General features: G+C 47.7%; 2 protein-coding genes and 2 pseudogenes across 2 annotated transcripts; 2 read left to right on the forward strand and 2 right to left on the reverse strand.

The window, feature by feature from the left end:
* Positions 1–25,896, reverse strand: part of LOC147091970 (uncharacterized) — a 39,553-nt pseudogene that overhangs the window by 7,029 nt on the left and 6,628 nt on the right.
* Positions 8,556–9,852, reverse strand: LOC147091971 (histone H2B-like). Its single transcript, XM_085976957.1, has one exon. The coding sequence runs from the start codon at positions 9,748–9,750 to the stop codon at positions 9,376–9,378; it is 375 nt and encodes a 124-aa protein (XP_085833083.1). The 5' UTR covers positions 9,751–9,852; the 3' UTR covers positions 8,556–9,375.
* Positions 9,840–10,582, forward strand: LOC147091972 (histone H2B 8-like; annotated as a pseudogene).
* LOC147091973 (uncharacterized) lies at positions 11,293–16,239 on the forward strand. The gene is made up of 2 exons (XM_085976956.1): positions 11,293–11,706; positions 14,509–16,239. Exons 1-2 carry the CDS (start codon positions 11,699–11,701, stop codon positions 16,073–16,075), a joined length of 1,575 nt encoding a protein of 524 aa, XP_085833082.1. The 5' UTR covers positions 11,293–11,698; the 3' UTR covers positions 16,076–16,239.

Genomic DNA, 25,896 nt, shown 5'->3' on the forward strand with positions numbered 1-25,896 from the left:
TTGTCAAAAGCCTTACTGAAGTCCATGTAGACTACATCAACTGGACTGCCCTCATCCACACACCTAGTCATCCCCATCGAAAAATTCAATCAAATTGGTTAGACATGATCTCCCCCTGGCAAAACCATGCTGACTATCCTTGATTAATCCTTGCCTCTCCAAGTGGAGACTAATTCTGTCCCTCAGAAGTTTTTCCAATAATTTCCTTACCACTGATGTTCGTCTCACTGGCCTGTAATTCCCTGGTTTATCCCTACTACTACCCTTCTTGAATAATGGTACTACGTTAGCTGTTCTCCAGTCCTCTGGCACCTCCCCTGTGGTCAGAGAGGTTCTGAAAATTTGTGTCAGAGCCCCTGCAATCTCCTCCCTTGCCTCACACAGCAGCCTGGGATACATCTCGTCTGGGCCTGGGGGTTTATCCACTTTTAAGCCCGCTAAAACCACTAGTACCTCCTCCCTCTCAATACTAATTTGTTCAAGTATATCACAATCCCCCTGCCTGATTTCTATGCCTGCATCGTCCTTCTCCATAGTGAACACAGATGCAAAATATTAATTTAAAACCTCACCTACATCTTCTGGCTCTACACACAGATTGCCACTTTGGTCCCTAATGGGCTCTACTCTTTCCCTGGTTATCCTCTTGCCCTTAATATACTAATAAAACACCGTGGGATTTTCCTTTATTTTGCCTGCCAGTGTTTTTTCATGACCCCTCTTCGTTCTCCTAATTTCTTTTTTAAGCACCCCTCTGCACTTTCTATACTCCTCTCGGGCTTCCTCTGTTTATAGTCCTTTGTATCTGCCAAAAGCCTCCCTTTGTTTCCTAAACCATTCTTGTATGTCCCTTGACATCCAGGGTTCCCTGGGCTTGTTGGTCCCACCCTTGACCTTTACGGGAACATGTTGCCGTTGTACTCTCTCTATTTCCTTTCTGAAAGACTCCCACTGCTCTGATGTGGATTTTCCTACAAGTAACTGATCCCAGTCCACTTTGGCCAGATCCTGCCTTATCATATTAAAATCGACCTTCCCCCAATTTAGAACCTTTATTTCTGGTCCATCTTTGTCCTTTTCCATAACTACTTTAAATCTCACCGAATTATGGTCACTGTCACCAAAATGCTTTCCTACTAATGCTTCTACCACATGCCCTGCTACATTCTCTCTAATTAGGTCCAGTACCGCCCCCTCTCTTGTAGGACTTTCTACATGTTGGCTGAAAAAGCTCTCCTGGATGCACTGTAAGAATTCCACACCCCCTAAGCCTTTCACACTCTGACTATCCCAGTTAATATTGGAGAAGTTGAAATCCCCAACAATTATGACCCTATTATTTCTACACTTCTCTGAGATTTGCCTACATATCTGTTCCTCTATCTCCCCCTTACTGTTTGGGGGCCTATAGTACACTCCCAGCAAAGTGCTTGCCCCCGTTTTGTCTTTAAGTTCTACCCATATGACCTCATTAGAGGAACCTGCTAAGGTATCATCCCTCCTTACAGCAGAAATTGACTCCTTGATTAATATTGCTAACCTGATTTTTGGTCAACTCTTGGAGAATTCACCTTTAATAAATCTCCGGGAGAAGGAGTCACTTCACTTGTACTGGTTCTTGGGGCCTGATCAACTTCCCCAGGAGCAGGGCCTTGACCCTGACTTTATTCATTTGTACTGGTTCCTGGGGCCTGATCACCTTCCCCAGGAGCAGGGCCTTGATTCTGCGGGTGTTTTATTGCACCGCTTGGTTTACTTGAGGAGAGCCCCATCAGGACGAGGGCGGGAGGGTCCGGGGGCGAGGGCGGGAGGGTCCGGGGGCGAGGGCGGGAGGGTCCGGGGGCGAGGGCGGGAGGGTCCGGGGGCGAGGGCGGGAGGGTCCGGGGGCGAGCGCGGGAGGGTCCGGGGGCGAGCGCGGGAGGGTCCGGGGGCGAGCGCGGGAGGGTCCGGGGGCGAGCGCGGGAGGGTCGGGGGGGTGAGTGCGGGAGGGTCGGGGGGGTGAGTGCGGGAGGGTCGGGGGGGTGAGTGCGGGAGGGTCGGGGGGGTGAGTGCGGGAGGGTCGGGGGGGTGAGTACCTGAGTCAATGGGACTCTCTGACCTTTCTCCCCAATCCATCTCCAGGACCAGTGTGTATCTGAGTCAATGGGACTCTCTCTGACCTTTCTCCCCAGTCCATCTCCAGGACCAGTGTGTATCTGAGTCAATGGGACTCTCTGACCTTTCTCCCCAGTCCATCTCCAGGACCAGTGTGTATCTGAGTCAATGAGACACTCTCTGAACTTTTTCCCCAGTCCATCTCCAGGAAAATTGGTGGGGTGGTAAATAGCGAGGAGAGTAGACTCAGTCTGCAGGACGGTATAGGTGGGTTGGTCAGATGGGCGGAACAGTGGGAAATGGAATTTAACCCTGAAATGTGTGAGGTGATGCATTTTGGAGGGGGAAACAAGGCAAGGGAATACACAATGAATGGTAAGACCCTAGGAAAGACAGAGGATCAGAGGGACCTTGGTGTGCATGTACATAGATCCCTGAAGGCAGCAGAACAGGTGGTTAAAAAGGCGTATGGGATACTTGCCTTCATTAGCCGAGGCATAGAATATAAGAGCAGGGAGGTTATGACGGAGCTGTACAAAACACTGGTTAAGCCACAGCTGGAATACGGTGTACAGTTCTGATCGCCACACTATAGGAAGGATGTGATTGCTTTGGAGAGGGTGCAGAGGAGATTCACCAGGATGTTACCTGGGCTGGAATGCTTCAGCTATGAAGAGAGACTGGACAGGCTGGGGTTGTTTTCCTTGGAGCAGAGAAGGCTGAGAGGGGACCTGATTGAGGTGCACAAAATTATAAGGGGCATAGATAGGGTAGATAGAAAGGAACTTTTTCCCTTAGTAGAGGGGTCAATAACAAGGGGGAATAGATTCAAGGTAAGGGGCAGGAGGTTTATAGGGGATTTGAGGAAGAACTTTTCACCCAGAGGGTGGTTGGAATCTGGAACTCACTGCCTGAAAGGGTGGTAGAGGCAGGAACTCTCACAACATTCAAGAAGCATTTGGATGAGCACTTGAAATGCCATAGCATACAAGGCTACGGACCAAATGATGGAAAATGGGATTAGATTAGACAGGGCATGATGGCCGGCGCGGACGCGATGGGCCGAAGGGCCTCTTTCTGTGCTGTATAACTCTATGACCAGTGTGTATCGGAGTCAATGAGACTCTCTCTGACCTTTCTCCCCAGTCCATCTCCAGGACCAGTGTGTACCTGAGTCAATGGGATTCTCTCTGACCTTTCTCCCCAGTCCATCTCCAGGACCAGTGTGTATCTGAGTCAATGAGACCCTCTCTTACCTTTTTCCCCCAGTCGATCTCTGGAAGCTCTTTGAATCGGAAGGGTTCTCTCTGGTTGGTGCTCACAATCCTGTGCTGGTTCACCTGCTGGTGTTCCTCAGTCTACAATCCCTGTTTACTTTGAGCTGAGCACCTTCCTCAATCACACCATCATTCACCGGGAGATCTAATTGTGGCAAAGCAGAAAATAAGAACAATATTGAAAGCGTGAAATAATGTAATGTAGACTTTTAATCTGCTTACTAATAATTCAATTTCAAGGCCGAGTATTAGTTTGATTTTGTCCCTTTCCTCAGATCCCCAGTTCGAGGGCTGTGTGCTTAGTTTGGAGATTTTCCTCACTGTAAATTTCCGGCCTCCTGAGACTCCCCCATTTTCACTGCTCTGGGCGGAAATGCGCCATTTTCTGTGCGGAGTTACTAACCGGAGCGGTGACCCTGTGACCTTCCCTCGCTGTGATCTAAACTCGGGGCTGAGCAGCCGCTGTCGGGCCGGGTGCTGAATGGAGCCGAATTCCCACAGGCACAGAGGGGCCCTGTAACCCGGGCAACCAGCCTGTTACTGACCGCCCGGCCCAGCACACAGCAAACCCATGATCAGCAGGGGAGCGGCACTGCGCCTGCGCGGGAGGGCAGTGGAGCGGCACTGCGCCTGCGCGGGAGAGAGAAAGTGAGCGGCACTGCGCCTGCGCCGGAGTGAGAGAAAGGAAGCGGCACTGCGCCTGCGCGGGGGGCGAGGGCGCGGCACTGCGCCTGTGCGGGAGAGAGAACGGGAGCGGCACTGCGCCTGCGCGGGAGAGGGAACGGGAGCGGCACTGCGCCTGCGCCGGAGTGCAAGGAGCGGCACTGCGCATGCGCGGGAGAGCGATGTCGCACGAACGCATCACTATCGCTCCCAGTGGTGGGAGGACTACATCGGAGCATATTGTCAGGAGGCGGCCATTCAGCCCCTCCAGCCTGTTCCACCAGCCAATTCCATTCACTCCACCTGATTTCAAGAAAGGGTTGAGCATACTGGATACAGCAAACACCTGACAACACCCCGAACTAGCCGCGCCTCTAGCCAAGCTGTTCCAGTACAGCTACAACACTGGCATCTATCCGACAATGTGGAAAACTGCCCAGGTATGTCCTGTCCACAAAAAGCAGGACAAATCCGACCCGGCCAATTACCGTCCCATCAGTCTACTCTCAATCATCAGCAAAGTGATCGAAGGTGTCGTCGACAGTGCTATCAAGCGGCACTTACTCAGCAATAACCTGCTAACTGATGCCCAGTTTGGGTTCCGCCAGGGCCACTCAGCTCCTGACCTCATTACAGCCTTGGTCCAAACATGGACAAAAGAGTTGAACTCAAGAGGTGAGGTGAGAGTGACTGCCCTTGACATCAAGGCAGCATTTGACCAAGTATGGCATCAAGGAGCCCTAGCAAAACTGAAGTCAATGGGAATCAAGGGGAAAACTCTCCATTGGTTGGCATCATACCTAGCACAAAGGAAGTTGGCTGTGGTTGTTGGACGTCATTCATCTCAATCACATGACATCACTGCAGGAGTTCCTCAGGGCAGTGTCCTAGGCCCAACCATCTTCAGCTGTTTCATCAATGACCTTCCCTCCATCATAAGGTCAGAAATGGGGATGTTTGCTGATGATTGCACACTGTTCAGCACCATTCAAGACTCGTCAGATACTGATGCAGTCCATGTCCATATGCAGCAAGACTTGTACAACATTCAGACTTCGGCTGACAAGTGGCAAGTAACATTTGCACCACACAAGTGCCAGGCAATGACCATCTCCAACAAGCGAGACTCTAACCATCTCCCCTTGACATTCAATGGCATTACCATCGCTGAATCCCCCACTATCAACATCCTGGGGGTTACCATTGATCAGAAACTGAACTGGACCAGCCATATAAAGACTGTGGCTACAAGAGCAGGCCAGAGGCTGGGAATTCTGCGGCGAGTGTCTCACCTCCTGACTCCCCAAAGCCTTTCCACCATCTACAAGGCACAAGTCAGGAGTGTGATGGAATACTCTCCACTTGCCTGGATGAGTGCAGCTCCAACAACACTCAAGAAGCTCGACACCATTCAGGATAAAGCAGCCCACTTGATTGGCACTCCATCCAGCACCTTCAACATTCACTCCTTCCACCACCGGCGCACCGTGGCTGCAGTGTGTACCATCTACAAGATGCACTGCAGCAACGCACCAAAGCTCCTTCAACAGCACCTTCCAAACCCGCGACCTCCACCACTTAGAAGGACAAGGGCAGCAGACGCATGGGAATATCACCGCCTACAAGTTCCCCTCCAAGCCACACACCATCCTGACTTGGACCTGCATCGCCGGTCCTTCACTGTCGCTGGGCCAAAATCCTGGAACTCCCTTCCTAACAGCATTGTGGGTGTACTTACACCATATGGACTGCAGCGGTTCAAGAAGGCGGCTCACCACCATCTTCTCAAGGGCAATTAGGGATGGGCACTAAATGCAGGCCTAGCCAGCGACGCCCACATCCCATCACTGAATAAACATTTTTTTTTTTTAATTAGCAGGGAAAAATATGTCTGGATCAATGTGTTTAATTCTCCCTATGGAATTATTGCCCCGATAAGAAATGGTGATCCCATCAAACGCTCATTCTCGGTTTTTAACATTCGTTTATTTTCGGCTCTCCAAACAGTGTGTTCAAAGATGGCTGCTCTCAGGTTAAGATTCTGTTAGTTTTGCTTTTCTCTGAAGCCAGTCTCTCTCTATATTGAATAACTGATCTGATTTTCTGCTTATTGCAATCTCCCTGCAGTGTTTGTGGATCTAGATCTCTACATGATCGACAAAGTGTCTTGTTTATAACCAAAAATGGCTGAGGATCATTTCTGATCAGGAAACTCCCTGCTTAATTGCAGAGATTTAACATATTAAATTAATTCTGGGCTATCTGTGCTCCATCGGACAGAACAGGAACCAGCCCTTTCCTAGAAAGTGTGGGTGGCTCTGAAAAGCGCCTTTGGGTTATTAGATTGAATCTTCTTTTCCTCAACCATTTTCAAACTCGATTTCAAACACAAAGTGATGCAAAGCCGCTCCGCGCTCGGAATATATAGGCAACCCCAAAGCCCTATGCTAATGACGGATTGGTGAAGGCAATGATTGTGAATGGCTGGTTAGGAATTATGTCAATTTTCATTATTCTGCATCTTTCTGATTGGCTTTTTCATCTATCCAATCAGATTGTGTGTTTGCCACCAGCACGTCCTCTGCAGTCAGTAAGGTCATCCCAAGAGCAGAGGGAGAATCATCTGCCCATTCATCGATTCCCAGACCATTATATGCAATGCCCCAAGCACACCTTCTCAGATGGGACAACAACTTAGATGTACTCCGCTGCCGCGGCAGTGAAGCTAGAACTGGGAGTCCATCTGTGAAAAGAGAGGGAGAGAGTGTTCAAACTGACCCCGTTCTGGTCTCCATAAGAACTCCCATTCTGGGTTGTTACACTGCAGGAAATCTCAATTAATAAACGGATTGACTCCCAAATGGAATTAAAAAAATTGGAAAGGCCTTGACAAGAGTACAAGATGATTGAAATCAGTGTCTCGTCCCTTAAACAAGCTTTTAATTCGTCGGCAGGCGCTGTAGACGAACGGGACTGAGAGCAAAGGGAAAGAGCGACCACGACCGTGTTTGTAGTTCTTATCAGTCGAGCCCAGAGGAAACGGCATCCGCTGGGGGAGCGGTGCTCGCAGGGGCCCTTCCCATGGGTTTAAAAAGTGTGGGGGAGGCCGAGGCGAGGGTTGTATTTTAGCGCAAGATCAGTCTTCTTTTTAGCACACTTAAATCAGCCAAAATGTGATCGTTTCACAAATCACTTTTATCATTCATTCAATGGGCCTCATGGAGATGATGTTAATTATCATCCGAATTACTGATAAACCGAGTGTGTGACCCGCAGGCTGGAGTGGGAGTTCCTGAACAGGTTCACACATTCCGTCAGTTGAGATTTTATTTTCACCCACAGGGTGGTGGGGGTCAGGAACTATTTGCCTGAATGGGTTGTAGAGGCAGAAACCCTCATCGCTTTTTAAAAAGTTCATGGTCATATCCAAGCAGTGCCGTAAACTGCAAGGCTGCGGACTAAGAGCTGTAAAGTGGGATTTGGCTTTATAGATTGTTTATGGCCGACACAGACACGATGGGCCGAATGGCCTCCTGCTATACTATACATCGCAGAGACAGAGAGCTAGAAAGACACACTCACATACTAGACCCTAACAAATACACAGTAACTCAGTCAGATCCCAGAAAGTGACAGATATAGAGTAAAATCAACACCCACATAAATCCCAGAGCAGAAACTGACAGGTACTGAAATGCCGCTACCGACAAGGCTATGGCCGGCAGAGACGAAGGGTCGAATAGCCTCCTTCACTGCCGTAAATGTCTACGATTCAACAACTGAAGGCCATTCGACCCATCGTGCGTATGCTGATTTAAAACACCTCCACACCTAAATTTGATCTTGGAATTAAATATAGATCTTCACCGATCACAATGTAAATCATCAATCTATCCCCGTTCCCAGGTCACTGCTCCCTCTGTGAGGTGTTGGTTGGCTCTTAAAAGAGCCTTTGTGTTGTGTTTGGTTGAAAGGGTCGAGTTGTTCAGCCGCCGAATCCATAGAGAGTGCGGCCCTGCCGTTTCAGAGCGTACACCACATCCATGGCAGTGACCGTCTTGCGCTTGGCGTGCTCAGTGTAGGTGACCGCATCCCTGATCACATTCTCCAGGAAAACCTTCAGCACCCCGCGGGTCTCCTCGTAGATCAGCCCCGAGGTCCGCTTGACACCGCCACGGCGAGCCAGGCGGCGGATGGCTGGTTTGGTGATGCCCTGGATGTTGTCACGGAGCACTTTACGGTGCCGCTTGGCTCCGCCTTTGCCCAGTCCTTTGCCTCATTTACCTCGTCCAGTCATGATGATTCTTCACTGAAATCATCACTGAATGAGATTCCCTCGCCTTACAACATTACTTATGCAGCTTGAGCGGACCTGGCTGAGAAAGGCAGACTGTACGTGAGGCGGAAGTGAGGGGATTGAAAGAGAGGGAGCAGAGAGAGCGGGAAGGTAGAAGACAGATGCAGAGTGAGAGAGAAAGGGCTCTGAGCTACCAGCAACCTCTCCACATTGACGTTACAGTCCTCTGTAAAAATCTTCACAAACGCTAAATACACATTCAGAGAAATCCTGATAATCAAGGATTTCTATAAAAACAATAAACGCTGTATATAATTAAAATTCAACAAATGGGGCATGCTGCCCTTCAAATCGATTGCAGAATCGTTACAGCACAGTAGGAGGCAATTCGGCCCATCGAGCCCATGTCGGCTCTCTGTAAGAACACTTCAGCTAATCCCACACACCTGCCCTTTCTCCGTAGCCCTGCATTTTTCCCCTACAGGTACTTATCCAATTCTCTGTTGAACGCTACGATTGAGTCCGCCTCCACCTCCCTCTCAGTCAGTTCATTCCAGACCCTGACCACTCGCTTCCCAGAAAAGCAACAGGCGGACAATATAATTAAAATTCTTTAAAAGAGGCACTCTGCACTTCAAATCTATTACAGATTCATTACAGCACATTGGCGGCCATTCGGCCCGTCTCATATCCGAGTCTCATCCCGGAAACAAGCTTTTAATTCCTCGGCAGGTACTGGAAATAGACGCAGAGTCTGAGTGCAAAGGGAAATAAAGACCACAGACCGTGTTTGTAGTTTACTGGACAGGAAATTCAACAGCGGCGCTAAGGTCGATCGGGTCAGTGAACCTGCTTATCTGAGAATTCAAACCTAAATCTACAGCTGGAACTTCAAAAGTTCTCAAACACACTTGTTCAGTAAATAATTACAGTAAATTGAGTCTAAAGGGAGATGTGATTGTGCAGCTCTTTCAGAGAGATTGTGGGTAGCTCTTCAAAGAGCCGTTGTGTTTTGGGTTTGTTCTTTCAGGACAGCGTGGAGTTTTACTTGGAGTTGGTGTAGTTGGTCACCGCCTTTGTCCCTTCCGACACGGCGTGCTTGGCCAGCTCCCCGGGCAGCAGCAGGCGCACGGCGGTCTGGAGCTCCCGGGAGCTGATGGTGTGCCGCTTGTTGTAATGGGCCAGGCGGGAAGCCTCACCCGCGATGCGCTCGAAAATATCGTTCACAAACGAGTTCATGATGCTCATGGCATTGGAGGAGATGCCGGTGTTGGGGTGAACCTGCTTCATCACTTTGTAGATGTAGATGGAGTAACTCTCCTTCCTCGACCTTCTGCGCTTCTTGCCGCCCTTCACTGCCGGTTTAGTGACGGTTTTCTTGGCGCCCTTCTTGGCCACTGTTTTCTTTTCCTCAACCATTCTCAAACTCGATTTCAACACAAAATGACGCAAATCCCGCTCCACGCTCAGAATAAATAGACTGCCCCACAGCCCTATGCTAATGAGGGATGGGTGAAGGCAATGATTGTGATTGGCTGGTTCACCAATAGGAATCATTCACTCTCTGATTCCTCATTTGCATACGGCTAGCTATTAAATAGCGCGTCCGGGAGACTTTCTCCATCACAAACCCTCGCGTCCATTCACCAGGCCTGAAGCGGCGTCCAGGGGCATCGCCCCGAAAAAGGGGCCGAAGAAAGCGGCCACCAAGAAGCGGGCCAAAGGCGACAAGAAGCCCAGGAAGACCAGGAAGCAGAGTTACAGCATCTACATCTACAAGGTGCTGAAGCAGGTCCACCCCGACCCGACACCGGCATCTCCTCCAAGGCCATGAGTGTCATGAACTCGTTCGTCACCGACCTCTTCGAGTGCATCGCCTGCGAGGCCTCCCGCCTGATCCGTTACACCAAACGCCAGACCATCTCCTCCCGGGAGATCCAGACCGCCGTCCGCCTCCTGCTGCCCGGGGATCTGGCCAAGCACGCCGTCTCGGAGGGGACGAAAGCTGTCACCAAATACATCAGCTGCAAATAAAGCCTCTCGTTCCTCCCACCTTAAAAACTCAACCCAAAGGCTCTTTTCAGAGCCACTCACCAGATCCAGAAGGGACTATTTATTTTCATTTGACTAATGACATTTGAAATATGGACAGCATAAAGAATGAAACTCTTTTAAAAAATGTTTTATCATCCTTTCTTTATTTAACCCTCACTTTCATTTTTTTGTCGTATGTTCAGATTTTGCTGGTGTGTTTTTGTAATACAGTATATCGTTAATTTAAAATAGATTGAAATTTAACAAATATATAACAAAATGATGCATTGTCACTGCCCTGTTTTGTACAAAGCACTCATTTATAAGCGGGTCGCTGAAAAGCTAAAATGAAATTAAATCTGTCAATTCAGGAACCAGTAATTTTAAAGGATCAATTTGCCATAATTCACAATTTAATAATGAATTATTCAGTCTCACAGATGCCATTTTAATGATTATTCAGTCCCACAGACGCTATAATTTTAATTAAAATGATTATTCAATCCCACAGATGACAATCTTTAGCAGTAATGATTATTATTTAGTCTCACAAATGCCATAGTTTTAATTATTATTCAGTCCCAGATACCATAATTTTAACGATTATTATTCAACCCTACAGATGCAATAATTTTATTAACTGGTTAATATTCAGTCCCACAGAGGCAATGATTTTAATAACTGGTTAATATTCAGTCCCACAGAGGGCCATCACTTTAACAATAACGAGTCTGATTCACAGACGAGCTCTTATTCTATAAGCCGCCTTTTTCGTTGGTGTCCGAGGTTGGAGCGGATTGAAAAACGCGCCAATCAGAGGCGGAGATTTGCCGGGTTTTCAGCCAATCAGAAGGCGCGGCTGGGCTGGGCGGGGCCGGCGGCTGCTATAAAAGCCGCAGCCCGGAGCGGGGAGGAGCAGTTGGAGAACAGAGTTAGAGAGGAGTCCGCTCCCCCGGGGGAAGGACAGCCGCCGCCCGCCCGGGGAGAAGGGACAGCAGTCGGCCGGCACCTTGGGCAACAAGGGCTCGCCGGTGGGCGGGGCTATGACCTCACCGCGCGCTGAGGCGGTTGAACGGCCGATCAGGAGCCACGTGACCCCGGAGCTGGCGGCGGCCTTTTAACAGTGGGCGGGGCCCCGAGGCGTTGCGGGCTGCGATTGGTGAGCGCAGCTGTCAATCTACGAGTCGCAGCCAATAGACTAAACGGACTCAGTGAGGGACTTTAAGCGCGCGCTGTGTGCCCGCAGTGCGCAGCTCGGTGCTGCTCACAGTCCCCGGATGAGGCTCCGGTTTGAGGAAGGAGATAAAATGGCGGCGGGACTGAGGAGCGGCGGATGGTGCGGTGAGTGTGGATCAGAGAATCTCCGACATTTACAGCAGCGCCGGCCTCTCTTAGGCAATCTCTGGGAACCTTGAGGCGCGGGTGGAAGCGGGCGCTCGGGGGAGAGAGAGGCGGGCGCCCGAGGGAGGAAGGGGGGTTGTGAGAGCGGGGGCGAAGTGAGTGGGGGGGAAAGGGAGAGGGAGCCAGCAGACCCTGTCTGGGCCGGAAGCCTGGGACTGGAGTTGCGTTGCCGGCTGTTGGAGAAGCCTAGGCCTCGGGCCCCTACACTGACATGGCCCAGCTTACCTTTTAATACCTTGAAACATGAAACTTAAAGTACTTATAAAACATTTTTGGTAAATCTTTCTATAACATACACTTTACAACCTCACCAACCTTTTTATTACCTGTCAGTGTGTTGTATCACAAACAACAATGGCCGCTGCTTGCTGTTCAGTTGGAAAGATTAGGCCCCGCCCACACACTCGATTGTCTCTCCAGGACCCGATTGGGAGCACTGAAGCCCCACCCACTCTATGTTCCTGTACTAAGATGGCCACACATGCACTCTTACACACTGAATCAAAATGGCGACAAACTTTTCGCCCTCCTTGACAAAGATGGCTGCTGTTAACCTGGGGCTGTCAGCAGAAGAAATCCCCTCAGCTGCAAACACAGGACCTTCAGATAATTATTCAAGGCTTGCGACCTACCCCAGTTGCTTATGAAGCCTCCCCACCTACCAACCCCTGGAATGGAGCGGAGGCAGCAGACCCTCTCCCCTCTGCCAGTGTTGGTCCCTGTCCAGGCCGGGAGCCTGGGACTAGAGTTGCGCTGCTGGCGGTTGGAGAAGCCTAGGCCCCGGGCCCCCGCACTGACATGGCCCCGAGAAATAAATCACACACTGGACTCATTTATTACGCGCAAATTATATAATGAGCTATTTGGGCTCCTAAGTACCAAATTTGTGCTGGATAAAATCCCCTCCACACACACAGAAAGTGGGAAAATAAATCAATAGCTATTAGCTAGGAATCAAGATGGCTGACACTCACCTCGGTTCAGAATGATAAGGCCCGCCCACACACGCACCGATTGGTCAACCGTCAGGTCACTGAAGTGTAGGATTGGTTAATGGTCCTGTCACTCGACTGTAGGATGGCCCGCCCGCGCACACAATGAACCCGCCCCCGCTCGATGCTAATGAGCGGAATTTTGAAAGTTTTTTGGATACCGTTGGCACATCTTTTGTCCGAGCAAAAAGTAAATACGCCTACAAGAGTCCCCTAATGATGAGCTTTCTTTTGATATAACATATGTGTAGGTACGCTCTATAACTTTTGATTGTATAGCCGGACAGAGAGACATATCCTTTTATATATAGATATAGATAGATAGAGATATATATATATAATATATATATTAATCAAGAAAAGCAGTGGTCCTAGTACCGACCCCTGGGGAACACCACTGTATACCTTCGTCCAGTCTGAAAAACAACCGTTCACCACTACTCTCTGTTTCCTGTCACTTTGCCAATTTCGTATCCATGCTGCCACTGTCCCTATTATTCCATGGGCATCAACTTTGCTGGTAAGCCTAGTATGTGGCTCTTTGTCGAACGCCTTTTGGAAATCCATGTACACCACGTTAACCGCATTGCCCTCATCAACCCTCTCTGTTACCTCCTCAAAAAACTCAATCAGAATCAGAGCGGCCTGGCGGATGTGCGGCCAGGGCTCCGGCACCAGGAAACCCATGGTGCAGCGCCTCCCCCATCCGAGCCGCCGCTTCCCAGTTTCTTCAGCCGGTTCCACCAAGTCCGACTCGGGACAAATGACAGGAGCCAGGCGCCCAGAATGGCCCGGGGAGCATACGCACTCTCAGCGGGGAAATCAGCGCGTTGGATAGAGCAGTTTCTGGGGCATGGGGGATTGTGGGTGCTGCGGCCGCCATTAGTCAGCAGCTGTGGGGAAGAGTGTGTCGGTCTTTTTGTTGCTTCAGTTTGAGCTGGAGTGGAGATGGAGGAGAAGCTGCTGGGTTTAACCCCCAGTACTTCTGAGCCCAGGAGGACCCAACAATTTCCAATGTGAGACTGTCAAAGGAGGGGGATTCTGGGGAGATTAGGTTGTTAAACAGACACTGTCCCTACAATGTAAAAGAGTATTGTTTTAGGAACAATATTTCTGTAGAGGTTTTTAATCCATTTTACATATACAGATTTGTTTTAATTCATTCTTGGGATGTGGGCGTTGCTCGCAAGACCAGAATATGTTGCCAATCCCCATCTTCCCGTTGAGAAGGTGATGGTGAGCCGCCTTCTTGAACCGCTGCAGTCCGTGTGGTGAAGGTACTCCCACAATGCTGTTGTGTAAGGAGTTCCAGGATTTTCACCCAGTGATGATGTAGCAACGGCGATATATGTCCAAGTCAGGATGGTGTGTGACTTGGAGAACTTGGAGGTGATGGTGCTCCCATGCACCTTCTGCCTTTGTCCTTCTAGGTGCTGGAGGTTGCGGGTTTTGGAGGTTCTGTCAATGTTCTGGTCGAGTTGCAGATGTATAAAGTCCGTCTCCTTCGCCCCCTCCCACTCTCACCTCTCTCTCTCTCCTCCCATAGAGGCCAGAGGCCCAGACCAGGTGGCAGATTCCCTTCACTGAGGGACATTAGTGAACCAGTGGGATTTTATGACAATCCGGCAGCTTTCATGGTCACTTTTTTCTAGTGCCGGCCCCACAAATGACCAGATTCATTGAGCTCAATTTCACAACCTGCCTCTTTAGTGGGTTCTCTTTCACGCTCCCTCTTAAATTCATTTTACAGGGTATTAGAAGGGGAGGATTTGCAGACAGGAAACTCAAACCACACATCACGTCAAGAGCTGACAGAGTCACTCGATTCATCAGGAACTGAATATCATCGGCCTTTGAATATGGAAGGAAGAAGCACTGTTCACAGCGGGGAGAAACTGTACACGTGTTCTGTGTGTGGACGAGGCTTCAGCCAATCATCTGGCCTATCGAGGCACAAGCACAGTCACACTGGGGAGAGGCCATTCACCTGCTCTGAGTGTGGGAAGGGATTCACTAATTCACCCAACCCGCTGACAGACCAGCAAGTTCACACTGGAGAGAGGGCGTTCACCTGCTCTGACTGTGGGAAGGGAGTCACTCAGTCATCTGACCTTCAGACACATCAGCGAGTTCACACTAGGGAGAGGCCGTTCACCTGCTCCGAGTGTGGGAAGGGATTCACTAATTCATCCAACCCGCTGACAGACCAGCAAGTTCACACTGGAGAGAGGGCGTTCACCTGCTCTGACTGTGGGAAGGGATTCACTAATTCACCCAACCCGCTGACAGACCAGCAAGTTCACACTGGGGAGAGGCCGTTCACCTGCTCTGAGTGTGGGAAGGGATTCACTAATTCACCCAACCCGCTGACAGACCAGCAAGTTCACACTGGAGAGAGGTCGTTCACCTGCTCTGACTGTGGGAAGGGATTCACTCAGTCAGCTGACCTTCAGACACATCAGCGAGTTCACACTAGGGAGAGGCCGTTCACCTGCTCCGAGTGTGGGAAGGGATTCACTCAGTCATCCCACCTGCTGACACACCAGCGAGTTCACACTGGGGAGAGGCCGTTCACCTGCTCCGAGTGTGGGAAGGGATTCACTAATTCATCCAACCTGCTGACACACCAGCGAGTTCACACTGGGGAGAGACCTTTTAAATGCCTGGATTGTGGGAAGTGCTTTAAAGGTTCCGGGGAACTGAAACGCCATCAACGTGTTCACACTGGGGAGAGACCGTTCAGGTGCTCGCACTGCGGGACTGGGTTTAAGCAGTCATCTCAGCTCACTATACACCAGCGCACTCACACTGGGGAGAGACCGTTCAGGTGCTCTCAATGTGGGACTGGGTTCAGGCGATCATCTGAGCTCATTGTACACCAGCGCACTCACACTGGGGAGAGACCATTCAGGTGCTCTCACTGTGGGACTGGGTTTAGTCGATCATTTGAGCTCACTGTACACCAGCGCACTCACACTGGGGAGAGACCGTTCAGGTGCTCTCACTGTGGGACTGGGTTCAGTCGATCAACTGAGCTCACTGTGCACCAGCGCACTCACACTGGGGAGAGGCCGTTCACCTGCTCCGTGTGTGGGAAGGGATTCACTCGTTCATCCACCCTGCTGAGACACCAGCGAGTTCACACTGGGGAGAGGCCATTCACCTGCTCTGAGTGTGGGAAGGGATTCACTGAGTCATCCCACCTGCTGAGACACCAGCGAGTTCACACTGGGGAGAGACCGTTCACCTGCTCCATGTGTGGGAAGGGATTCACTCAGTCATCTACCCTGCTGACACACCAGCGAGTTCACAAGTGACTGCAGGGGGTGGATTCTGTTGTTGCTGCTGTTAATCACATCCAGGACTGAACCAAGTTCATTCTGACAGGTGGGGATTGTTTCTGCTGATGTTAAACTCCAGCCCAGTTCCTGGAGTTATTAATATTCTGGATAGATGTCAAATAAACCAGCTTTGTTTTAAATACATTATTGTAGATTTTCTTTCCCACCTGAGTGTTTAGCATCACCTAGCTGGAGCTCAGAAAGGACTATCTGGGGGAGGAGCGTACAGTGGGAACAGAACTCCAGCCTGGACACAGTCCTTCAGGGCCAGACTTTCTTGCCTCTCTTCACTGACAGCAAAGTTGCCGTGCGGGTTAATCTCGAGGCATGTGAGAAACGTGTCCCAGCCGCTCTCTGCCATGGTTCAGAGCTCCTAGACATCGAACAGAAGGCTCCTTTAGGAATGTACCCCAGTGCTTTTTTTTTTAATGGCCTTATTAACATGTGTTGCTACTTTTTAGTGATTTGTGTATCTGTATCCCTGGATCCCTCTGCTCCTCCAGCCCATTTAGACACTTGGGGGGAAATTCGGTGGCGCCCCCTTTGGGTTGCTAACGTCACCGGGGCTAATTTTCGCCCCCTGAAAAAGTTAGCGCCCCTGCGCATTAAATTCAGTGGTAGCGCCCCAAGCAGGAGGCGGGGTGCTAGTGGAAGCGCTCCCCTCCCTTTTGGGGAGCTACCAGTGAATTTCCTGGAACTTCGTGTAACAGCGCCATGCCCGTCGGCACATAGCACCGTGTCATAGCAGACCTCCCTCCCTGATTAACGGGGAGGAGCCTAGCACTGCACACACCGGGGCCCTGCTCGACCACCGGGGAGCAGGGTGTCAGATCAAGAGGAACGCCGGGCTGAGCGATTGCGGCTGGCACCCCAAAGAAGAAAGGGGAAGGGGGCAGGTGCTGGCAGTCAGCCAAAATAAAAAGTTGCCGCCCAACACCTGCCCTTTAAGTGGCGTCGCCACGGCTGCAGGAATGACCCCTGACCCTGTCAGACATATCGTCCAGCTATAGGTCAGGGATCGCAACCCAAGGTTGCAGCCGGGGTGCTGAGCATGGCGATGACGTCATTGCCAGCGGTGCAGTGCCACAGGGCGCTACCATCTACTGCCACCGCTAACCTCCCGCTGAATATCACAGGAGGCACAAAGCAACCAAATTTCACCCCCTTGTCCAAGTAGTGTGTGGCCTCCTTATTCTTCCCACCAAAACACACCACCTCACACTGATCTACAGTGAAATTCATTAACACACCACCTCACGCTGATATATAGTGAAATTCATTAACACACGACCTCACACTGATCTATAGTGAAATTCATTTGCCAATTACACGCCCATTCTGAAATTTATTAATATCTTCTTGCATTTTGTCTTCCTCAGTATTAACTCTACCTCCCAATTTGCTGTCATCGACAAATTTTGAAATTGTTCTGATTCCCGAGTCCAAATCGTTTATGTAAATGGTGAACAAGACTGGTCCCAGCACCGATCCCTGTGGAACACCACTTCCCACCTTTTGCCAGTCTGAGTAGCTACTTTTAACCCCTACTCTCTGTTTTCTGTTTTGTGACCAGCTTGCTATCCATAAACGGTGTGTAAGATCGACATGATGACCCAGGTCAGGCTGTGTGGAGTGAAGGGCCAGGCAGCAGAATGGATGGAAAGCTGGCTACAAAACAGGAATCAGTGGGTTGGAGTTAAGGGAAGTTTGTTGTGATCTTTCCATCCATTCTGCCTGGCCCTTGACTCCACACGGCCTGACCGTGGTCATCTTGTAGACCGTACATACTGCAGACACAGTGCACCAGTGGTGGAGGGGGTGGATGTTGAGTTCTGTGGCAGGGGCACTGATGAAGTGGATTTCTCTGTCCGTGAGTTTTGAGGCATCACTAGTGGCGTTTTTCACCTCTTTCCACCTTTTAAAAAAAAAAACCTTGCTGCCAGTTTATTAAAGCCATTAACAGCCGCTCAGGTGGGACACATCAATAAATGAGGCCTTGTAAGTTTCCCGTAGAATGACAGGCCTGAACCGAGTTAGAAAACATTTAGCAATTAAACCAGACTGGGTGGGGCCTGAGGTGCGCGTTAGTAATGGAAAATTGGTGGCCAGTGTACTTCACACCAGGGCTGAGGACCCGGGGACTTGGGTTTCTGTGTCATTTATTGATTAATTTTGTTTATTGCCCAATCTCAATCAGACTGGCGGGTCATCTTGCTGTCTGACGGAGGCGAGGGTCCCCAGTGGAGGGCTCTCTGCGGGAGTGCTTCCCAGCACCATTGGGGATCTGGGGTGGAGACTGTTGCAGGGAGCTGTCGAGTGCAACAGTTTTTAAGCTCCTTTCTGGACTCTAAGGCCAGATGTGGTTTCTGTGGCCTAGAGGAGTCCATGGGCCGTGTATATATTTAGTGTGAGAGGTTACAGCCCTTGGATAGTTACCTGAAGGGGCTGCTCCTCAACTCTTGGTTACACTTTAGCCCCACGCTCCTAATCTTTGTCCGCCCGTGTAGAAGTGCCTTACTTCTTAGCTCTGGGTAATGACTCAATACACACTTGGATTCGTCAGACGGACAGGCCTTTTATTTAACTTCACTTGCAAGGGGAATCAGTACCTCCACTCAAGGGGTGAGGCTACTATTCCAATGATACAGTGTAAACGTTCTATATTTATACAGTGTAACAAACAAGTTTGATTGAAATCCCTTTGTTCCTCTATCAGGATACATTTTAGATTAATCATCAGGTAGAAATAACATATTGACAGAAGGATCCTGGACACATAAGTCAACCGTTAATCTATAACAGGGCATGAATCGTGTAACCGGAGGTCCTCTTTAATCATATATAAGGGAGGCAAGCTTTGCTTTCGGTCACAAGTTATCAGGTCATTGGTACATCAAAGAAACTCATTATTCCACTTCTACATTCTCATTAGGTGGGTAGACATCTGTTCCTGGCTGCAGTCCGAGTACTTACAATAGCTCTAGTTACACATCGACACTTGCCCAGTGTCAAGTCTGAAAACTTTTACCCAGCAAGCACTTGAAATTAACCCCTTATATCATGTAGATTTCCTCATTCCCCCCTTTTGTCCTTTCTAAGGACAATCTATTTCGCTAAGTTTAAGAAACTCTACATCAAAGGTCTCACCCTTAATATCCTCATATTCAGACATCATTGGTACTGGAGGAGTTGACGTTAATAAGGAAAGGACTTTTGTACACAATAATTTTAAACAACCAATCAATAAACTAATTAAAATTATTATCATCACAATTGCGATTAAGGTTTCCAAAATTTGCTTTCCTAGTGCTCCTCCCCATCCTGAAATCCAATCCCACATGGACCATGGTTCAGGTTGACGTAGTTTCTCTACAGCCTCCTTTATGTGGTTTACCAGGTTGGTGATATTTTCTGAGCTATCTGGGATATAGGTGCAACATTCGGTTTTTATGATTGCACATGTGCCCCCTTTTGCCAACAATTAGTCCAGAGCCATGCGGTTTTGTAAAGCAACAGTGCGCATAGCCACCATTTCTGCGTTTATCATTGGCTATTTGTTCCAGCACTGCTGCCATGTTTATAGATTCTCTTGCCAGCTTCCCTGTTCCATACCAGGGAAATGCTATAGCAAAGAACCTTTCAGTTTCTGTAATGGCTCGTTTTACTCGTGTCCCAGGGTGGCTATCCAAAGATGAAATATGATGTATATAGGGCACTACATATCCCAAGTAACATGACCCAGTCCAATTTTGTGGTAACCAAGGGTATGCTCTATGCCCACAGATGAAATAGGTGTTATTATAGGCTTCAAATTTGTTCCATATCTGGTGCATCATTCCTATTCCGTATTCTCCTTTCCAGATTTTTTTGCTAGTCAAATTTTGTACTGTGGACAGATTCCACCATCCCCAATAAGGCCATTCGATTGCACCTGGTGGTTTAGTAGTAGTTTTAGTCAAAGTGTAGTTACATTTGCACTCACTCCATCCAACCATCAATCCTTCTCCATTGTCGTTTACAAGACAGACTTCTCCTTTTGTTTTATTTATGGTTCCCATTGACGTAACTAATAGACTCTCTGGATTCCTTCGATTATCATATAGGGGATGAAACCACCCTTCAAATTTTATAAGGTTGTATCCTGCATCTTTCCATTCATTTTCCAACTGATCTGGGTTTAAACTATTTTGGGTCTGAAATGTACTGGCTGCCTCCTTATTCCAGGTGGTATTAGACTGTAATAACCACCCTACCATCTCTTCTATCTCGAAGGGAATGGGCCTTAGAGGTATTCCACCCTCTGCATGCACAGGGATGTGGCTGCATATCCAGCATTTGGCAAGGTTCTGTTTTTTTAGCATACAGATAGCTCATGTATACAAAGGTATTAACTTGATGATAGTTATGCTTATTTAACAGTCTTCTACTTCTCCCTCCTTGTTTCCTAGCGGTCCTATTAATTTTTCTTTTCTGAGTAATTGATGTTGAAACGAGGGGTTGTGTAAAAGGATTATCACAAAACATTAACTTAGCTGTCAGGGCCAGTCCTCCTCTTGAATTACCATTGCAGAAAACCCCTCCGTTCGCAGTTTTGTCACTTGGTAATACAGTATCAGGGCATGTGACCCACAGCTTATCAAGCCTCTGTCCACTATCTTCTTCTTCTATCTTACTGATGCGCCATCAATTACTCAAAAGACTGAAGTTGAGCGAGTAACAATCAGGCTTTTATTAACTAAAGAATGAAGGTCTTGTCTCGAGTGGTCGACCCGTCCAGAATACTAAGGGACTGGGAGGTAGTCACTTATATACCTGGAATAGTGGGAGGAGTCAGCCGAGGCATGTCCAGACCTGTACCTAGTGGAATACACATACAGACACAGACAGGTATGACAGTGGTTTACCACACTTACCCTGTCTTATCCTAAGATTTAGGGGTTGATATGGGGGTACCTGCATAGTATGGTCCTGAAGCTGAACTTTCATGGTCTCATTATAGCATATAACATAAAAGAGATTTTTGGTTAAAAGTACACATTCTTCTATACATGGTTTGCCTTTCAGAGGATCTGGGTAAATCCATATGGCAGTTTCAATTATCGTTAACAAAAGGAACAATCTCATCAGAGTCCAAATCCAGTTCATCTTGGCAGTGTATTGTCTTCAACTGATGCCTTCTTACAATGGGACGCGTGTATCCATGTTGGTCGCTCCTTTACTTTTACAGCGGTGTTTGTGGTCAGGAGTACTTGGAAGGGTCCCTCAAATCTGGGTTGAAGGCCATTCTTTCGTTTGAAGATTTTTATGTAAACGTTATCTCCTGGCTCGAAAGTATGGCACTTTCCTTCAGCGGGATCGACCTGGGCTTCCTTCACCTGTTGATGGAAACTAGAAATGCATTTGGTTAGTGCAATGCAATAACTCAACATATCTTCCTCCATTTTATGAATGTCCATTTGTTTAGCTGTTAAAGGTGCCGAAAAAGGCAATCTTTGTGGTCTTCCCATGACGATCTCGTGAGGCGACAATCCTGTAATTCTGTTGGTAGCAGACCGCATTGTCATTAAAGCTATGGGTAACAAATCAACCCATTTAAGTCCAGTTTCTTTACACAGTTTTGCAAGCTTGTTTTTCAGCATCCCGTTATATCTTTCCACTAGTCCAGCCGACTGTGGATGATAACTACAATGAAGGTGCTGGTTAATCTGTAAAGCTTTGCATAGTTCCTTAATCACTGTTCCCGTAAAATGGGACCCATTGTCACTTGACAGTTTTGCTGGTATCCCAAAGCGAGGTACAATGTCCTTCAATAAACATTTAGCAACAGTAGTAGCGTCATTCTTTCTACAAGGAAACGCTTCAATCCATCTTGAAAACATATCAATAATAACTAATATATATTTAAAGCTCATACATACAGGTAATTCAATAAAATCCATTTGTAAGTGTACAAAAGGGCCCATGGGGTTTGGGTGGGATGCGGGCTGTACCTTCTTTATTTTCCCTGCATTTATGGTCTGGCAGATAGTACAATTTTCACATATTTGTTTTGCCAACTTTGAGATTCCTGGTGCATACCAGGTCTTGAGGATATAGTCCGCCATCCCCCTTTTGCCCGCATGGGTGAATTTATGAACACATCGGGCAATTGGTGATAGTAATGATTTGGGTGCCACCATGCGGCCGTCATGATGAACCCATAAGCCGTCAGTGTTTTTTAAAACAATGATTAACAACCCATTCCTTTACTTCATCAGAACTGGCCCTATCTTGATGGGTCAGCACATCATCTAAGGACGGGGGCTGCGGTATCTCTGGCTTTTCCCTAACAGGGAAGGCTGAAACTTGTCGTTCAGTACTTGATATAGCTACTGACTTAGCAGCGCTATCTGCAGCAGCGTTTCCAAGCGCAACCTTGTCCAAATGCCCCGTGTGCGCTTGGCACTTAATAATTGCAATCTGTTTACGTCTCTGAATAGCTAGTAAAAGATTTTTCACTTCTTGTGCATTTTTAATCTGGGTTCCCGAGGAAGTCAGGTAACCGCGAATTTTCCAAATTTGTCATGCTCATGTCCAATAGTGGTCTGGTTATTTCTAAATAGTTCAATATCCATTGTCTACAATAGCCAGTCATTCCTAGAAAATGCTTCATTTCTCTTTTAGTTTTTGGCAACGATGTGTTGCAAACGACCTTTATTCTATCCGGCGTTAACTCCCTGTTTTAACAATGATTCCATCACTGGCTCAATTCCTTTTTCTGCTTTCTCTGACAATGGATACTGTGACCTTTTGGGTAATGGTGCAGCTGGATTAATTGTAACTTTATAGGGCTGTGCAGTCTAATAGTTAGGAGGTATTTTAAATTTAAAAACGGCTGATAATCTTGTCCTGTTTTGTCATAGCAGGCCGTGCAGTGCAATTTTGAATGCCATTTCCCTAGTTTCAGGGATTCCTGGTATTGTTTTATGGAGCTTGTAATGAATCCCCACGCTCCTAACAGACTGACAAGTTTGGGACTCAAACTTGGGTCGGCAATTTCCCATGCGTAAAGAACAGGGTGTTTTATTTCTGTTACTGGGTACGCATATGCCTTATCTACTTGGATTTCTACTGTTACTCCTGATGCGGAGCAAATGATTGTAGCATTCATTTTGCACAGCAAGTCTCTTCCACATAAATTCATAGAGACATCTCCTGATAACAGAAAGGAGTGTTCTTCCTCAAATTCTTCTACTTTTACTGTGAGGGGAGTCAATTGATTCAAGCATTGTAGTATTCCAGCCAATCCAGCTATCGGGGTCTTTTTCCCATTAATAGGCATTCCTTCAGAATATCCTTTCCCTAACACCGAAAAGGTTGCTCCTGTATCTACTAAAATGACATAGGTCTCCCAGCTATTTGCATTTTAATTTCAGGTTCGCTGCGTGAATTTAAAGAAACAACGGGCATTTGGTGGTCTGTGGCGCCTGGGGCTGCTGGTGTCAGTCAGTAATTCTGATCTCTATTTCTCCTAAATCCCTGTCCGTTTGTAGGGTAACCTCCTGACTGGTCCGAAAAAGGGTTATGGACAGTGAAATTAGGACCTTTATTCTCTAACGGAGGTCCATTATTGGAGGTTTTGTTCTGACGATTTTTCACAGGGCATTGGTTTGCCCAATGTCCGGGTTGTCCGCAATTGTAACAATTACCAGATCGTCCATACCCTCTTACTCTACCACGTCTTCCTCTATATTCCCCTCTATTCATCCTTCTATAGTTACCTTGTTATCCTACCATAATAGAGGAGAAAGGTGTTTCTTCGGGGTAATTTTTTTTTTCTGACTCAACAAACATAGAGGCAGTCTTTTTATCTGGCTGTTCTCTATTTCTCTCTCGTCCGTTAAACATTTCTCGAGGCAAGTAATTCTTTCTATGTTAAATGACTATCTGAGGGAAAGGGTCTAGTCTTATTTACAGTCCATTTGGACCAATTTGGTAGGTGATCAATGGATGATTGACCAGTTCTTTAACATAAAGGCTGCTGGCGTGCCTTTCTCGGGTGGCTTACTGGCGCTAGCACTCATTTTAGCAGCTTAAATGGTTCACTTAAAACAATCTAAACTCCCGTGACAATCCATGATCTGCGTTGTACGCCCCTACAGATCAGATTAATAAACTATACATACGTATAAAACTCGAGGGTTCTCAACCCTCGTGGAAGGTATTTCTAACTGGGGAAAATACTGAATCCACAATAGCTTAGTGGATCATGTAAAAGACATCACTATTTTCTCAACCATACATTCCGCCGCGGGACTCACTTCCCCGGCTTGGGTCTTTTCCAACCCCTTCTGCAGTTTTTTTTCAGCTTAAATATTTTAGTTAAAACATACAACAATTCCGTAACACTCTATGATCTGCGTGGGACGCCTCTACAGATCAGACATGACTAAACATTAATACATATAACAATAAACAATAAACAATACACTTGTTAAACAACAACCAAAGTGTTACTAAATCCCCAACCTATGCAGCCTTACTGGACAAAGCTGCAAAGTTGATTGATAATAACAAGTAGTTAAATACTCACTCTCATAAACATTAAACATTGACACTGTGTTTCAGACAATCGCCCACTCTTCTCTCCTTTTACCATATTCCCTTTAGCCAAATCTTTAGCAAAAAGGGCCTTCAATTTGTCCCAGCTAACTTCAAGCTCTTCTCTCCTTCTACCCTACTCCCTTTAGCCAAATCTTTAGCAAAAAGGGCCTTCAATTTGTCCCAGCTAACTTCAAGCTGGAACCTTGCTAGTTCAATTTCCAGTAAATCGCTAGCTCCTTAGTTAATCAAATTCCTGACTTAACCTTCTCTCTCAGCAAGCTGGAACCTTGCTAGTTCAATTTCCAGTAAATCGCTAGCTCCTTAGTTAATCAAATTCCTGACTTAACCTTCTCTCTCTGGTACCTTTATTTCAGCGCTTCCTACAGTCCTTTTCTGCACGATCCTGTTCGCGGGGCGTCAGCGCCTCATGGCTGGTCCTCTGTTCCGTTTCTGAAAGGGAAGCAGTCACAACGGCAGTTTAACCCCCGAACCTTGTGAGTCAATTACCCGATGGCAGTGCTGTCCAATGGAATAAACAGACTGTGCGCAGCTATGCTTATGGCAGGGAAAGTCCCAAAAATGTGGCAAAACACCACCTTCGGCCGATGGGATTTTCCCAACCGAGCAACGTACTCGGCGTCTGTTAACTCACCAATTGGTACAGCAAGCCATCTCGGTGGAACCTCCAAATTGTAGAAGTGCCTTACTTCTTAGCTCTGGGTAATGACTCAATACACACTTGGATTCGTCAGACGGACAGGCCTTTTATTTAACTTCTCTTGCAAGGGGAATCAGTACCTCCACTCAAGGGGTGAGGCTACTATTCCAATGATACAGTGTAAACGTTCTATATTTATACAGTGTAACAAACAAGTTTGATTGAAATCCCTTTGTTCCTCTATCAGGATACATTTTAGATTAATCATCAGGTAGAAATAACATATTGACAGAAGGATCCTGGACACATAAGTCAACCGTTAATCTATAACAGGGCATGAATCGTGTAACCGGAGGTCCTCTTTAATCATATATAAGGGAGGCAAGCTTTGCTTTCGGTCACAAGTTATCAGGTCATTGGTACATCAAAGAAACTCATTATTCCACTTCTACATTCTCATTAGGTGGGTAGACATCTGTTCCTGGCTGCAGTCCGAGTACTTACAATAGCTCTAGTTACACATCGACACTTGCCCAGTGTCAAGTCTGAAAACTTT

Source organism: Somniosus microcephalus, unplaced genomic scaffold, assembly GCF_052327205.1.
Source record: "Somniosus microcephalus isolate GS21.2 unplaced genomic scaffold, FLI_Smic_1.0 unresolved_chr3, whole genome shotgun sequence".
Taxonomy (NCBI): domain Eukaryota; kingdom Metazoa; phylum Chordata; class Chondrichthyes; order Squaliformes; family Somniosidae; genus Somniosus; species Somniosus microcephalus.

Bases quoted from the DNA above. Each gene is read 5' to 3' on its own strand.
- LOC147091971 (XM_085976957.1), bottom strand. From the start codon at position 9,750: ATGGTTGAGGAAAAGAAAACAGTGGCCAAGAAGGGCGCCAAGAAAACC.